This window comes from Pristis pectinata, chromosome 9 (genome assembly GCF_009764475.1).
Source record: "Pristis pectinata isolate sPriPec2 chromosome 9, sPriPec2.1.pri, whole genome shotgun sequence".
Taxonomy (NCBI): domain Eukaryota; kingdom Metazoa; phylum Chordata; class Chondrichthyes; order Rhinopristiformes; family Pristidae; genus Pristis; species Pristis pectinata.
In genome coordinates, this window is record NC_067413.1 from 1,374,308 (window position 1) to 1,390,857 (window position 16,550).

A 16,550-nucleotide genomic window follows, 5' to 3' on the forward strand; every position below is an offset into this window, starting at 1 on the left:
AAAATCCTCCCAGTCCATGGAAGGACAGGCGAGCTGATGTCCCCGTCCCCTCCCCGTCTGGCACCCGCGTCCCCTCCCGGCACCCGCGTCCCCTCCCCGTCCACCACCTGTGCCCTCTCCCTGTCCAACACCTGTGCCCTCTCCCTGTCCAACACCTGTGCCCTCTCCCCACCCAACACTTGTGCCCTCTCCCCGTCCAACATCTGTACCACATCCCCATCCAACACCGAGGCCCCAGTTATCCTCAGTCAGACACACATTCACATGCCCAACACCAGACTCACAAAATGGACACCTTTCTAAGCTTAGTCATGTGGGATGAGAAAGATTCAAGGATGTGCTCAAAGCCTCCTCTATAAAATGTAACATCCCTCTGGCCTGTGGACCACTCAGAGTGGAGAAGGAACATCTGGGATGGTTTTGACAGATCCATGCATTGAGAGCACACACAGTAACTGGAGTCATCACCTGACAAGCTACCCATCTTCCCCAGCAGGTACCACCTCCATACCTGGGCAGTCTGCAGTTCCCATGTTTGTCTCATCAGTCACCTCAGAACCCACAGAACCAGAGGAGAGCAAGTCACCCTCAATCCAGGGGAACTGCCTCAGACGGTGACACAATCTTAGTGCAAAAACACGTGTGATACAAGAAATGTCATGACAACAACCTTTCCCTCAATGTCAGCAAACCAAAAGAGCTGGCCATTGACTTCAGGAAGGAGGACGGTGCACATGCTCCTGGCTACATCAACGGTGCTGAGGTCGAGAGGGTTGAGAGCTTCAAGTTGCTAGGAGTGAACATCACCAACAGCCTGTCCTGGTCCAACCATGTAGATGCCACAGCTAAGAAAGCTCACCAGTGCCTCTGCTTCCTCAGGAGGCTAAAGAAATTTGGCATGTCCCCTTTGACGCTCACCAATTTTTATCAATGCACCACAAAAAGCACAAATTTTTCACTGTACCTCAGTATGTGACAATAATAAACCAATTCCAATGATCAGATGTTTTCCCATGCACATGTACAATCTATAATCTGCTCCTTCACTTCACTGTTGCTGGTCATGAGATCAGAATACGAAGGGCAGGTAGAGATCCTTGGGTTCAGCAGAGGTCATAGATCCTCTGGCTGCAACCGGACTGATAACTGTGGGATTGGGTGAACATGCTCCCATCCAGCTGGACAAGATATGGTGCACTGTGATAGAATGCTGACAGGTTGAGAAGGATGAGGAAGGAATAGTTTATCTCTATTGTGAGTGAAGTTCAGAGGTGTTCTGGTGCATGAATCACTAATGTTAGCAGACAAGTTAAGAAGGCAAACAGCATGTTGGCCTTCATTGCTAAGGGGTTGGAGCTTAAGAATAGGGAGGTTTTGTTACTGTTGTACAGGATGTTAGTGAGGCCACACCTGGAATACTGTGCAAAGCTTTGGTTCCCTTACCTAAAAAGGGGTATATAGCATTGGAGGCAGTCTGTAGGAGATTCACCAGAGCAATTCCTGAGTTGTCCTAAGAGAGGGTAGACAGCTTGGATCTGTATTCCTTGGAGTTCAGAAGAATGAGGGAGCTCGACAGGGTAGATGCTGGGATGTTTTCATGAGTGGGAGAGACTCAAACAAGGGGACATAACGACAAGATAAGGGGCCGGTCATTTTAAACTGAGATATGTAGAAGCTTCTTTTCTCAGACAGTGGTCAATCTCTGGACTTCTCTGCCCCTGACAGTGATGGAGGCCAGGTCATTTGATATATTTAAGGTGGAGATTATGGGAAGAGGAGTTGAGGCCAGCATAGATCAGTCATGATCATATTGAATGGTAGGGCAGGTTTGAAGGGCCGAGTGGCCTACTCCTACTCCTGCTCCTGTGTCTTAGTGACAAGGTCACCTGTGACTTTGTTGAGTATTGTTTCACTCTTTGTTACTATTACTTAAAACCTTTAAAACGCCAGTAAAACCACTCACCTTTGCCTGTCAGCTTTGACACCAAGCTGTGCTCTGCAGCTCATCTCTCTAACATGACTTCAACATTTAAAAGCACACAAAACAACCGTGAAGCTTTGAAACAGCACAACTTTGACCCAGAACCACGTGGAGTATGATTGTGCAGAAGTAAAGTAAATAACAAGAATGGGACAGATAAAGGCAAGAGTCTGCTGAGGAGAATCGTGTCCTGGTCCACACCACCATCTGGCTAACTAAACACACAAATCAATGCTCCCAATTAATTGGCACGGCTCTGTTCTCGGCAGGGACTTACCTCAGGACTCAGGAGGAAGTCCATAAAACTCCACCCAAGGGTCAGACCACTCACAGAGGTCAGATGGAAAAGAATTTCAAGCTCACTGAAAGTTAAGATAAGTAGCACGTTTGGTTCGCAATTCCTGGCTAATGACCAGAAGGGCAGTGAGCTGTGTGTCAGTGCGGCCTGTTCCCGCCGAGGGCACTCACAGCCTCGTCGTTACTGATTAACCCACTCAACCAGGAGGGAAAGAGCCGTCCTAGTCACGGGACCTTTACTGACGTAGCATCCTCTCCTGGGCGGGTTGCCAACCCCGGTTGGATGTATTGCTCGAGATACAATTTGCACGATCTCCTGTTCCATCTGCCCTATCAGTTAAAATCTCTTTCCTTTCCAACTCTGTTCCTAGAATGTGCTCAGAGAAAACAATTGAACACTATACTTCCAAAGGCCCTGATGATTCACCCCCAGGTCTGGGCTCACAACAGGGGCCTGGAGATTAATCATTAATTCCTGCAGTCTCTTGGGCCACTCAAGAGTTGGCAAACTCTTAGTCAAAATAAAACTCCTCCACAAAATGCACTCAATTCTCGCACCAGGGCCGATGGTCAGAGTTTCTGAGCTGTTTGAACAAACAAGGATTGACAACTACCAGGATTCACTATTCATAAGCCTCTTGCTCCCTCTCACCCCTACAGCTCAAGTTAGCAAATTATGTTAAACTTTATAAATCCACAGTTAGACCCCTGCCAGAATATTACAACCAATTCCGGGCTCCTCACTGTGGTGAGGGTATGAAGGCCCCGGAGAGAGTACAGATGAACAGTAACTCAATGTAACTGCACTGTGTAATGAATTAACCTGTATGATCGGTTTGTAAGACAAGTTTTTCACCGTACCTCAGTACAAGTGACAATAATAAACCAATACCAATACCAATAACAGAATAAGCTCCAGGGATGAGACTTGAGTTATGCAGACAGAATGGAAAAGTTGGAATATTTTTCCTCATAGCAGAGAAGGTTTTGGGGAGATTTACCGTCAGTGTTCAGATCTATGAAGGACTGTCCCGTGGCAGGAGAGACAGTAACTAAAGGGCAGAGTTAAGGTGACAGGTTAAGAACCAGAGGAGAAAGTGATAAGAAATTCATCCCTGGTCACATGCGCTAAACAAGCAATACAGCAGATGTGCCATCCACACGCTGTCCCTGGGTTACAAACGCCCGACTCACGGATGTGCCATCTGCACGCCGTCCCTGGGTTACAAACACCCGACTCACAGACGAGATCCCATTACATTATTAAATTCAGAAGTCTGACATACATACACAAGTTCGTTCCTATGAACGGCAGAACTAGTTTCTATCTTATCTTAACTAGTAACTATCTTACCTTATATCTCTCTCTCTCCACTTTTAGTTATTGTTCTTTCTTATCAGTCTGATGTGCTTTTGATGCCATGCATTACAATACTGTGGAGAGGTGTGGTTACCTTAGAGTGATTTTTGTGTATTTTCTGACTTATGGACCAAATTGACTTCTGGACATTCATAGAGTCATACATCATGGAAAGAGGCCCTTCGGCCCAACTGGTCCATGCCGACCAAGATGCCCATCCAAGCTAGTCCCATTTGTCAGCGTTTGGCCCATAACCTTCTAAACGTTTCCAATCCATGGACCTGTCCAACTGTCTTTTAAAAGTTGTTATTGTACCTGCCTCAACCACTTCCTCTGGCAGCTCGTTCTATGGATACCACCCTCTGCGTAAAAATCTTGCCCTTCAAGTTCTTATTAAATCTTTCCCCTCTCACAAACCCATGCCCTCGAGTTCTTGATTCCTCAACCCTGAGAAAAAGACTTGTCCACTCACCCTATCTATGCTCCATGATCTAATACACCTCTATAAGATCACCTCTCAGTCTCCTACGCTCCAAGGAATAAAACAGAGCCCATTCATTACCTGGGGACAGACTGTATACTCAATGCTGCAAGAGTCAAACAACATTCAGGCATGGGCTGATAAGTGCCAGGTAATATCGTGCCATAAAAATGCCATCTCCAACAAGACCATCTCCAACAAGAGGGAGTCAATGACCATCTCCAACAAGAGGGAGTCTAAGCACCTAACCCTTGGCACCTTCATCACCTACTCTGCACTATCAATATCCTGGGGGTCCCCATACACCAGAAACTCAGTGAGGCCAGCCACATATATACCACAGCAGCAGGCCAAAGGCTGGGTCTCCTGGGGCAAGTGTCTCACCTCCTGACATTCCAAAGCCTTTCCAGCATCTACAAGGGATGCCAGGAATATGACAGAATACTCTCCACTTGTCCAGATGAGCCCAGCACCAACAACTCTCAAGAAGCTTGAGCCAATCCAGGCAAAGCAGCCTGTTTGATCACACCCCACCCACCGCCCGAAACACTCCCTCCCTCCACCACAGGTGTACAGTGGCTGCAGTGTGTACCGTCTACACAACGCACTGCAGTTACTCGCCCAGGTTACTTCGACAGCGTCTCCCAAACCCACCACCTCTCAACACAAGGGCAGTAGGTGCGTGGGAGTGTTTCATTCCAAGTCGTACATGGTCCTGATTTGGAAATATATCACTGTTCTTTCATCACCACCGGGTCTAAATCCTGGAACTCCCTGCCCACCACCACCTTCACTGCAGCTCATTCCCTTCTCAACAGCAATTGGAAACGGACAATAAACATTGGCCTTACTTCTGGTGTCTGTAACCTAACAAAAGAACAAATAAAATTCAGTTTCCAAAATCATGTTCTATTGCATAAAATGGAACTGAGTTTTGGAAGCAGATGATAAAGCACCACCACAACAATTATGCGCACCTTGCAAAAGCTACTGAGGGCAAATTCCTACCCCATTTTATTTACTCATCAAGCAGTTGTAGTCTGGGACTTGTTGCCCGAAAGGGCTGTGGAGGCAGATTCAACAGGAACTTTGAAAAGACCTGACAAACACTTGAACAGGAAGATGTGCCAGAACTTTGCAGAGGGAGCTGTGGGGAGCAGGTGTGATCCTCAGTGTACACATTACTCTCTGATTCTGTAATAATCAACGGTGAAGAAGATAATGTGGAGAATGAGCCACTGTGCTGCCCATATCCAAACTCATTCATGTTTCATTCAGCTCTGGCTCACTGACCAACACTGGCCCCAATAAGCTCAGTGTTACCAACCTACTCCCACATCTGTGTAGCCCGGCCGCTCCCTGTCTCACTAACCTCCTCGTGCCCTACAACACTCAGATCTCAGGGCTCTGCAGATTTGCCTCTTGTAATTGTGCAGCCCACCTGTGCTGACCGTGCCTTCTGTCGCTAGGCTCCGTGCTCTCTGCCTTCCTGAACCTCGACACCTGACCAGACCCTTAACCTCCACTACTAATCTCTGACAATTATAAGTGGCACAGTACGTGTCCTGAAATTAAAGGCATTAGATAATTACAGCTGGTTTCTGTTGCCAGTGAACGTTGTGATTTCCTTCTTGATTTCTGCAAGTTAAGGTGAACTAAGTTGTATTTTTACAGCGCCTGTCATATCTTTGAACCTCCCACAACACATCACACCCAGTCCAGTAATCTCTAAGTGTCAGTGTTGTGACGTTGAGGAGTACAACAAGACCTTCACATTTACCAGTGAAATGAAGAAAGTATTTTGCTTTTCAATGGACATTTCAGCTGATTTTCTTAGTGACAATGGGTAAGGCTGAATATCAGCCAGAATAATGAACCCTCTTGCTGTTCAAAGAGAGTGGCCTTGGGGTCTTTTACATTCACCAGAATGGTCTGAAGAGGCATCTGTTTAACATCATATTCAAAGAACAGAACCTCCCTCAGCGTGGCACTCCCTCAGCGTGGCGCTCCCTCAGTACTACCCCTCCCACAGTGCAGCGCTCCTTCAGTGTGACCCTCCCTCAGTACCGCCCCTCCCACAGTGTGACCCTCCCTCAACACCACCCCTCCCACAGTGCAACCCTCCCTCAGTACCGCCCCTCCCCAGTAAGACACTCCCTCAGTACCACCCCTCCCACAGTGCGACACTCCCTCAGTACCAACCCCTCCCACAGTGCGACACTCCCTCAGAACCACCCCCCCATAGTGTGACACTCCTTCAGTACCGACCCCTCCCACAGTGTGACCCTCCCTCAGTACCACCCCTCCCATAGTGTGACACTCCCTCAGTACCGACCCCTCCCACAGTGCAACCCTCCCTCAGTACTCCCCTCCATCATACCCTGTAAGAATTTTTTAAACTTCAATGGAAATCTCTTCTCTTTTATATTCTAGATGTTGCGGCCCTAATCTACTCAACCTCGCCTCATACAGCAAACTCACCATCCCAGTGGTCCTTTTCTGTACTTCTTCTGTAGTAACTTTTTTTCCCAGGGTTGGGGAATCAAGAATCATGAACAAATAAAATTCAGCTTCCAAAATGTGTCAAAATTGTGTCCTATTTAGCCACCCGGGGCATAGGTTTAGGCGAGAGGGGAGAGAGTTAACACAAGCCTGAGGGGCAACTTTTTTTTATCCAAAGGGTGGTCAGTATATGGAACGAGTTGTCAGAAGAAGTGTTGAGGCAGGTACATTAACAACATTTAAAAGGTACTCGGACAGGTACATGGATTGGAAAGGTTTAGAGGTATCTTAAATGGGACCACTTGGGCTAAAGGGCCTATTTCCATGTTGTTTCTTAGGCAGAGACTGAAACTGCACACACACCAGCTGTGGTCTCACTTATCCCACTCTTTGTTTTCTGTCTGTTAACTAATTCTCAGTCTATCAATCCCTTGTATGGAGGTTTGCTGGTGCTACTCAGGAGGGTTTAAACGTGTGGCAGGGGTGTGGGAACCGGAGCACCGAGTCAGCAGGTGGGATGATTGAGGATAAGATAGGGGTTAATTCAAGTAAGTCCAATAGGGAAAAGAGGCAGGGCTGGGATAATGAACAGCGCAAGGTTGATGCTCTGAAATGTAGTCATTTTAATGGAAGGAGTATAATGGGCAAGACATAGACTTAAAGCCTGGATCAGTACATGGAACCAAGATATTGCAGCCATTACAGAAACTTGGTTGAGAGAAGGATTGGCAGCTCAGTGATGCAGGGTTTGAATGTTTCAGATGTGACAGAGAGGGATGTAAAAGAGATCATCCATCAAGGACATCTCCTCAAGAAGGCGGCATGCATCATTAGGGACACTCACCACCCGGGACATGCACTCTTCACGTTACTACTACCTCATTATTCCTATTTTGCACTATTTATTTATTTTTGTAACTTATAGAAATGTTTATGTCTTGCACTGTACTGCTGCCGCAAAACAACATGCTTCACAACATATGTCAGTGATAAAAACTCTGATTCTAGTATGAGGGAGTTGTATTACTGATTATGGAGATTGCCACAGAGGACATCCTGATATGCCGGCAGATAATGGAAAGACGTTAAAACAACAGGGTTACTGTAGTGAGACACAAGAAGTTCTGCAGATGCTGGAACCTGGAGCAACACACACAGTGCTGGAGGAACTCAGCAGATCAGGCAGCATCCATGGAGGGAAATAAACAGTCGACATTTCAGGCTGAGACCTTTCATCAGGACTGGAAAGGAAGAGGGCAGAAGCCAGAATAAGAAGGTGGGGGGAGGGGGAGGGGGAGGAGCACAGGCAGGCAGGGGATAGGCAAGTCCAGGTGAAAGGGGAAGTTAGTGGGTGGGGAAGGGGGAGAAGATATAATAAGCTGAGAGGTGATAGGTAGGAGAGGCCAAGGGGTGAAGGAGGAGACAGCAGTGTAGTGAGTTTAACTTCCCCAACATTGACTGGGACTCAGATGGGGCAGAATTTGTTAGGTGCATCCAGAAGGGTTTCTTGGCCCAGTATGTAGATAGTCTAACTAGGGATGGGGCCGGACTAGACCTTAGACTGGAGAATGAGCCTGGCCAGATGTTTCAGTTGGGCAGTATTTTGGAAACAATGACCATAATTCCATAAGATTTATGGATAAGGATAAGACTGGTCATTGGGTTAAAGTGCTAAATTGGGGGAGGGTTAATTACAAAGTACTAGGCAGGAACTGGGGAGAATAGACTGGGAGAGGCTGTTAAAGGGCAAATCCACATCTGACATGCAGGAGTCCTTTAAAGGCCAGTCAAAAAAATAAAAGGAAGCATATGAAAGTTTAGGAAGCTGAAATCAGGCAAGATCCTTGAGGAATATAAAGGAAGCAGGAAAGAACTTAAACAAGGATTCAGGAGGGCTAAAAGGGACCACGTCATGTTCTTGGCGAGTAGGATGAAGCAGGATCCCAAGGCATTTTATACGTATTTCTGGAGCAAGAAGGTAGATAGGGTAGGTCTACTCAAAAACAAAGGAGGGAATTGATGCCTGGAGCCAGAGGAAGGGGGCAAGGTCCTTAATGAGTACTTTGCATCAGTATTCACCAAGAAGAAGGACATGGGTGATGGTGAGATCAGGGAGGGGTATATTGATATTCTAGAGCATGTCAATATTGAGGAGGTGGTGTCATGTGAATTGAGAAACATTAAGGTTGATGAGTCCCCAGGGCCTGATGCGATCTATGCCAGGATACCAAAGGATGCAAGGAAGGAGATTGCTGGGGCCTTGACAGAGATCCTTGTGTCCTCTTTAGCCACAGGTAAGGTCCCAGAGGACCAGAGAACAGCCAATGTTGTTCCTTTGCTTAAGAATGGCAACAGAGATAAACCAGGAAATTATAGGCTGGTGACCCTTACATCAGTGGTAGGAAAATTCTTAGGGTTAGGATTTACTCACCTTAGGAAAAGCATGGACGTATTAGAGAAAGTCAGCATGGCTTTGTGTGGGGCAGGTTCCATCTCACAAATTTGGTAGGGATTTTTGAGGAAGTGATGAAGGTGTTGATCAGAGTAGGGCAGTGGATGTTGTCTACATAGACTTTAGTAAAGCAGTTGACAAGGTCCCTCATGATAGGCTGGTCCAGAAAATTAAGTGACATGGGCTTCACAGTTGGTAAACTGGATCCAAAATTGGCTTGGTCCAGTCATAGAAGACAGAGGGTAGTGGTAGAGGGATGTTTTTCTGACTGGAAGTTTATGACCAGTGGTGGGACTTCTATTGTTGATAGTATATATTAATGGTCTGATTGTGAAGTTTACACACGATATGAAAATTGGTCGAGCTGTGGATAGTGATTAATTACTGCAGGTTGTCCTTCACCATCTCCCCTCCCAGTCTCACTCCCTGGCATGTTTTCACTCTCCCTTCTCACCAGTACTCAGATGTCTCACTGCTTCATTCTTTTATTCAAATAATTCCAAGCTCGAAATGATGAAGGTCTTCAGCCATCTTCACTTTTGTGCCTACTTCTTTGGCCAGATATCTTCATCCAGACAGTGGACTCTCTGTCATCCTCAGTTCTTGGTCCATCCTGACCTGACCCTGACCTGATACATTCCCGAGATCTTTTCATCACAACTGCCATGTCTCATAATCTGCCTGTCACCCTCTCACTGTAATCAACCCCAGTCCGAGCTTACAACAGTCCAGGGTTCGATGAAACCTCGCTGCAACAGAATATTGGACCCAATGCTCACCCAACACTTAAATTGTGGGAGCAACACAAGCCGCCCAGTATTCTTTGACAAACCTGCTAAACCTTGCGACTCTTGTGCTGATGACATCACTTCCTTCATTTCGGAGGTGACTGATCCTGAACCCTTTCATCGGCCATGTCACGTTCTCACACCTACCCCAAACCCACTGGAAAAGACACGTCTGAGAAATTTCACCACCCTCTCTGTGTTAACTATCTAGGAGGAAACACGAGATTGAAACATTTAAATTTTTTTTGACTAAAGTTAGGGCCAGCTTCCTCATTCATTTGGTTATTTCCTCAAAAGAGCTGTTTGGCTAAACCAGTCTCAAAGAGGTCAACCCTTTAGGAGTGAACGCGGAGACATTTCTCACTCGGCTGGTGTGGAGCCTACAGAATCTCCTCCCTGCAGGGTCAAGGAGACTCAGTCACCCAGTTCATCCGAGACGGAGACTGATCGATTTCTGGCCATGAGGGAACCAGGGAGAGAGAGACAGGGCTTGGTAGAAGATTAACTGTGATCTTGCAGAATACACAAGAATACAAAGGAGCAGGAGTAGGCCACTCAGCCCCTCAAGCCTACCCTGCCATTCAATATGATCATGGCTGATCAAGGCTGGCCTCCTCTTCTGGGCCATTTCTGCATCCCCTCTATTCCTTGATCTTTCAAATATTTATCTATCTCCACCTGAAATTCATCTAATGACCCAAACTCTACCACCCTCAGGGGCAGAGATTCACCACCCTCTGAGAGAAGGAATTTTTGCACACCTCAGCTTTAAATGACTGACCTCTTGGTTTGTAGCTATGTCCCCTTGTTTGGGGCACGCCCATCAGTGATAATGTCTCAACATCTATCCTGTCAAGCCCTGTTAGGATCTTACATGTCTGAATAAGGTCACCACTCATTCTTCTAAACTCCAAGGAATACAGATCCAAACTATTTGCAGCTCTAGACAGGACAATCCTCTCGGAATTATCCTGTTGAATTGTCACTGTACTGCCTCTGGTGTTACTTTATCAGAATGCTGGGATGGACTCACAGGGTCAAAATGGCCTATTTCTGCTCCTGTTTCTTATGTACCTAAATACTCCAGCATTTTTGGCTGGTATTCTGGGCTAATACTTGAACCAAATTCAGCCGCCTTTCCCCTGTCACCCAACTGCCCACCCCCATAGTCCCAGACCCTGGGAATGGCCGGATTCTCACTCAGCTAAAGGCCGATCTAGACAGAGCGGGATCACTGAATGGTGGGGTGCACCAACCCACTGACGTGAAGGCCAGGAGATTTCAGTTCCCAGCACCTCAGTGAGGGCCAGCTTCATTGATGAGCCAACAGTTGGAACTTGGCTGGTTCAGTGGTTACACAAAGACGAGCTTCAGCCACTCCTCTGGGAAAGGACGGTACTGCCCATTGACTCTTCCTCTCTCCACTGATGCTACCTGACCTGCTGAGTATTTCCAGTATTACGTTTCATTGCAGGGGAGCAGCTGGTTCTTTCTGATGCTCCACTAACTCTTGAGCAATTTTTGGCACGTTTAAAAGCCTCTTTCTGGCCCCCCACCACGACTTCCATCAGCCAGGTGTGACGTGCCTCCCCAGATACAGAGATGTGGCAATGAATTCTCCATTGTTTGCCTCCATGAGAAAGGCTTCCCACCTGACACTAATTACCACTCCTCTTGTCTCAGTGAAAAGAACCAAGTGCTTCAGGCAAAACTTTGCTTACAAATTACATATCCTAAAATAACCTGATGAAATATATTGAAACTTCGGCGCAGAACCAGGGTGTTTCACCCAGCCTGCTGCTGTTTAACCAATAAACAAATCATTCCAATCAGCCATCCACAGCTGTCACAGCCCAGTAGGCAGCACTCTCACCTCAGCACAAGGTTCAAGTTCCACTGCAGGATCTGTGCACACGATCCAAGTTGTGACTTTAAACCGAGGTTCTGCAGACAGGAGCAGTGCTCTGGTCAACATTCATCCCTCAGTCAACATCTCAAACAGTTTATCTGCCTGTTATTTCAGTGCTGTTTACGGGACCTTGCTATCTCCAAGTTGGACCTTACTTTCCCAAGTCACAAAGGAGATTGTGCTTTAGAATAAAGTACTTCATTGGTTGTTAGGCACACAGGGTTGTAAGATAAGATAAAATTTCTTTATTAGTCACATGTACATTGAAACACACAGGAATTGAACCCCGGTCGCTGGCTCTGTAATAGTGTTATGCTAACCGCTACACTACTTGTGGATGGTTCTTTGGGAATGCTTTCTTTTTTGCTCTCATTCCTTCCACCTCTACAACCTATTCCTGATTGCCAGATTTTGAGCTCAATCATTAAATATGGGAGTAAATCCACAGTCCCGTAGAGTCCATGAGGAGACTCCTTGCTTGCCCACCTGTCTGGTAACAGTGATGCTGCCCCTGATCAGTGTCCCTACTGTCCGACCTCCCAGAGGTTCACAGAACGCTTGGATCCACTGATCAATTACGACTGTGGTGCACATTGTACCTCTGCATCCCCCCACCCCCCATACAGCAAAGTCCAACTGTGGCCCCTCCCTGAACCCAAAGTAATCTCCACAGTCGGACCCTGCCAGTCAGATCCTGCACAGTGAAGAGCGAGCAGATCTGAACACACAGAGTGACATTCCTGAGGTCTGGATGCCCAAAGGGGCTTTACATTGCAATATGGAAAACATGGTAAGATCCCACAAACAGTAATGGATAATGACCAGGTCATCTGCTTTAGGGAGACACATGAGACTGCAGATGCTGGAATCTGGACCAACAAACAAGTTTCTGGAGGAACTCAGCAGGACGGGCAGCATCTATGGAGGGAAATGGACAGTCAACGCTTTGGGTTGAGACCCCTAGATGAAGTGTCTCAACCTGAAATGCTGACTGTCCACTTCCCTCCACACATGCTGCCTGACCCGCTGAGTTTATCCAGCAACTTGTTTTTTGCTCATCTGCTTTAGGTGTTGCTTGAGGTATGAATATTGGCTCATGTGCCTGGACTACTTTGCTACTCTTCAATACAATGACTTGGAATCTGTTAACATAGAATGTAGAATGATATAGGAACATGATGCCAATCTAATCCCATCTGTCTGTATCTCTCCATTCCCTGCCTGCTCATGTGCCTGTCTAAATGTCTCTTCAACATGGCTGTCATATCTGCTTCCACCTCCCCTGCCAGCCTGTTTTAAGCACCTACCATTTAGTTAAGTCAAAACTGGGGAGCAGAGACTTGGCTTAATATCTGCACTGCTTCAGACTGGGACTGTTCAGGATTCTGCAATGGGACTTAAACCCACAACTCCCCGACTCATACAACAGTGCAATCCACCAAGCCACAGCCAACACCTCCACAACCCACTCATACCTTTCGTGAACTTTCATGCCATCTCCAACTCAGAGCCCTTTAGAGTCAAAAACTAGAACGCATCTTAACAAGACAGACTTGTACTTTTTAGATACTTAAAGATCTTCCCAGAGTTCCTGGTGAGCAAAATGTTACGTCAGAATCAGGGAAACTTATGTTATCAGGAAATGAACCATCCTGTCCTGCCCTGAATGATACGAGACTCCAATTCCACACCACCTCATAGAATCACAGTAATTCACAGCCTGAAAGCGGCCAATTGGCTCCTGTGTCCACTCTAGCCAGAAAAGCACAACTCAGACCAACCCTCTTCCCAGAATGTGGTCTGTAGCTCACTGATGGGCTTTCTAAACACATGGAGGGAATCAGGGAAACTTGATGTTAAAGGTGGACATTTGGCCCATCGTGTCTGCACTGGTCTTGTCTCACCTCAAAGCTCTCATCTGTAACCTTGTTGGTTAAGGCACTTTGCCAAATCCTCTTCCAGATACTTTTTAAACATGAGAGTTTCTGCTGCCACCGACTTATCAGGCAGTGAGTTCCACGCTGGGCATGAAGACAGTGGTGCAGTGGAAACATTACAGTACCAATCACCCAGCACCCATCACACTTTGGTTGAAGACATTCCTCTTCAACTCCCCTCTAATCCTTGGATCAAGTGCTTTAAATTCTCTAGTTAGTGCCCTCTCTGCCAAAGGATACAGGTCGTACTACATAGGATTTATACGTTGAATGTCAGAATTAGTATCGAATACTTCTTCCCCTGACCCCCATGAACCTGAGCTGGGACTAACCTGGAACTGGATGAGATCATACAGTGAATGCCCCGTCACTGCCATCTTACTGTTAGTGGAGTCTCTCCAGCAGCCTCTCTCTCATGTTACAGAAGCCGATAGCTTACTGGGTTCCAATATTGCTTTGTTAGAACAATCTGCTTTTACGGGAAGCAACCTGGAATGTGCTAATCAGCTGCCTCCACGTGCTTCTCACCCATTCAACTTAAGTATCCGCAACTATTCAGGGCTGTGCAAGCATGTTCCGACTCGTACGGATTACGTGCCTTAAACTGCAGGTTTGTCGTTTGCCCAGTGGAGAGACAGAGCAGACAGTACAGAGCTCTGAACTTTAACTGCAACAACCTCAGATACAGCAGGCCAGAAATAAACCGATCATTTCTCTGCAGAAATGAAACCACGCTGGTTTCAAAGCATTCACAACAGCAACTAGGTGTTGGCTTTGAATGGGGCAACTTGTGTTCCATTCATTAGTGCTGAGAACCGACTGTAGTGCACATGCCCATCGTTACAACATGCTGCTTTTCAACAAGGCTTCACTCAACTAAACATGTGTGCAAAACCTGCAAGACAGTAAGCTCAACAAAGTGCACGCGCCACAGCTGATGTCAGCAGAGGCGCTCACGGAATGGGCTGTTGGGAGCACGTTGCCACGCAAGGTGGGAAACGAAGAGGTGCAATGAGAGCACAAAGATGCAGTGGCGCAATGGAAGTGTTCCAGCACCAATCACCCAGAGACCAGCCCAACTTCCGCCGTGCAGTCAGAGAACTCCGGTCCATGGGAAAACAGAAGCAACTTGGGTCAGAAAGAACAACTGTGAAATTCAACTTCACTCATAAAAAACAGCTCTGGTGAAAGCTCTTTGGCTCGAATATTAACTGCTTCTCCCTCCACCGTGGACCTGACTTACTGAATATTTCCAGCAATCTGTCTTTATTTCAGATTTACAGTTATTGTGGTTTTGGAACATAAAAGCAGAACTGGTTTAATTGGGGCTCTTCTAGATGGAAATGAACCATCCTGTCCTGCCCTGAATGATACGAGACTCCAATTCCACACCAGCACGGCTCATAGAATCACAGTAATTCACAGCCTGAAAGTGGACCAACCCTCTTCCCAGAATGTGGTCTGCAGCTCACCGATGGGCTTTCTAAACATGTGGAGGGTTCTTGCCTCAACTACCCTTTCACACAGCGCGATCCAGACCCCAGCACTTCCAGGCAGTCAGTTGGGGCTACTTTGATTTGGATGGTATCCCTCACATACTGCATGAAAGGAAGTGGAAGTAATTTTCAAAAAAGATCTGCAATAAAGTAGCTAAAAGGGAAAATAACAATTCAGGGCTTTGGGGAAAGGGAGGTGGAGGATTATTGAAGGGATCTGATAGGAGAAAATCACGGGACTGAGGAATCTCTGTCCAGGGAACTCTAGAGGGTAGACAGGTGAAATTTGGGAAGTGTTATCAAGGGAATTCTTTCACAGAGAGGTGCAGGTGGAGGCAGGCTTGTTTACTTCCTTCTTTGTGACAAAAACAGACACCATCTGAAACCTCGGTGAATGGATCAGACACATGTCACACCTAAAACGGGAAACCTGTGTGTGCTCCTTCAGTGTGAAGGATGCTTTGATCATTTACAGCACTTTCCAGTCTAATTCCAGGACTAGCAGCAAGTCCAGAGCTCCTCTAAGCTCTAGTTTACAAAAAAACTGCAACATCTATGTGCTGAAACCTTCCATTGTTCCAACTCTTCTGTTTGTAACTTTGCAGTGACTCAGATATCGAGCAAGGACTTTGCTAATCCCCACATAAGCTGCTGTGGTACTCGCTTCTAAAGTAAAACACAAACAGCTACAATTCCTGCAACACTCAGTCTAGGAAAACAACTTTTTTTTGAACAGATCAGCACACAGCCAGACTGCTCGGAAACATCATTCTGCATCATCAGGTGAAACCTTCACAAGAAAATCTCAAGAAACTACTGCACAGAAAGTCAGGGCCTCCAGTTTAAACCACCCCTTGTTTTAATTCAAACCACCAACAATTGGTCTAGGGTTTCTACCTGCCAAGAATCACGTCACCAGGAGGGTCAGCGAGGGAAGGAAAGGGCAGTGGATGGGAGACCAGTGCAGCAGCAAATCTGTGGATGAGCTGGTTTACGGAGGACATAGGCACACATCATTCACCCAGTCCAAGGTTCTGCCACTGCACAGCTCCAGCAACCCAGGTTTGATCCTGGACTCGGGTGCTGTCTGTGTGGAGTTTGCATGTATTCCACATGGCTTTCCCCCAGGTGCTCTGGTTTCCTCCCACATCTCAAAAATGTGCTGGCTGGGTGGTTGGTTGGCAACCTTAAATTACCTCTAGTGCCAGGAGAACCACAGGGGAGTTGACGGGCATGTGGGAGAGAGAAACTAGGGCACAGGGAAATAACTGGAGGAATGGGATTGACGGGAACCATCTGAGACTCATGGGCTGAATGGTCTCTTTCTATGTCATGAGGAAATATGAG

The 16,550-nt window shown here is 46.8% G+C and overlaps 1 protein-coding gene across 9 annotated transcripts in view; it reads right to left on the reverse strand.

Moving 5' to 3' along the window:
• Positions 1–16,550, reverse strand: part of LOC127574678 (anion exchange protein 2-like) — a 202,320-nt gene that overhangs the window by 101,280 nt on the left and 84,490 nt on the right. The window contains exon 1 of one of the 9 annotated variants that reach the window (XM_052023927.1): positions 14,040–14,117. The exons of 7 other annotated variants lie outside the window; for them this stretch is intronic. In XM_052023927.1, coding sequence (XP_051879887.1) covers positions 14,040–14,084 — 45 coding nt within the window. In that variant the 5' untranslated portion in view covers positions 14,085–14,117. Of the gene's footprint in view, positions 1–2,258; positions 2,391–14,039; positions 14,118–16,550 lie in introns of those variants that run through there. One more of the 9 variants, XM_052023928.1, reaches the window with a different exon arrangement.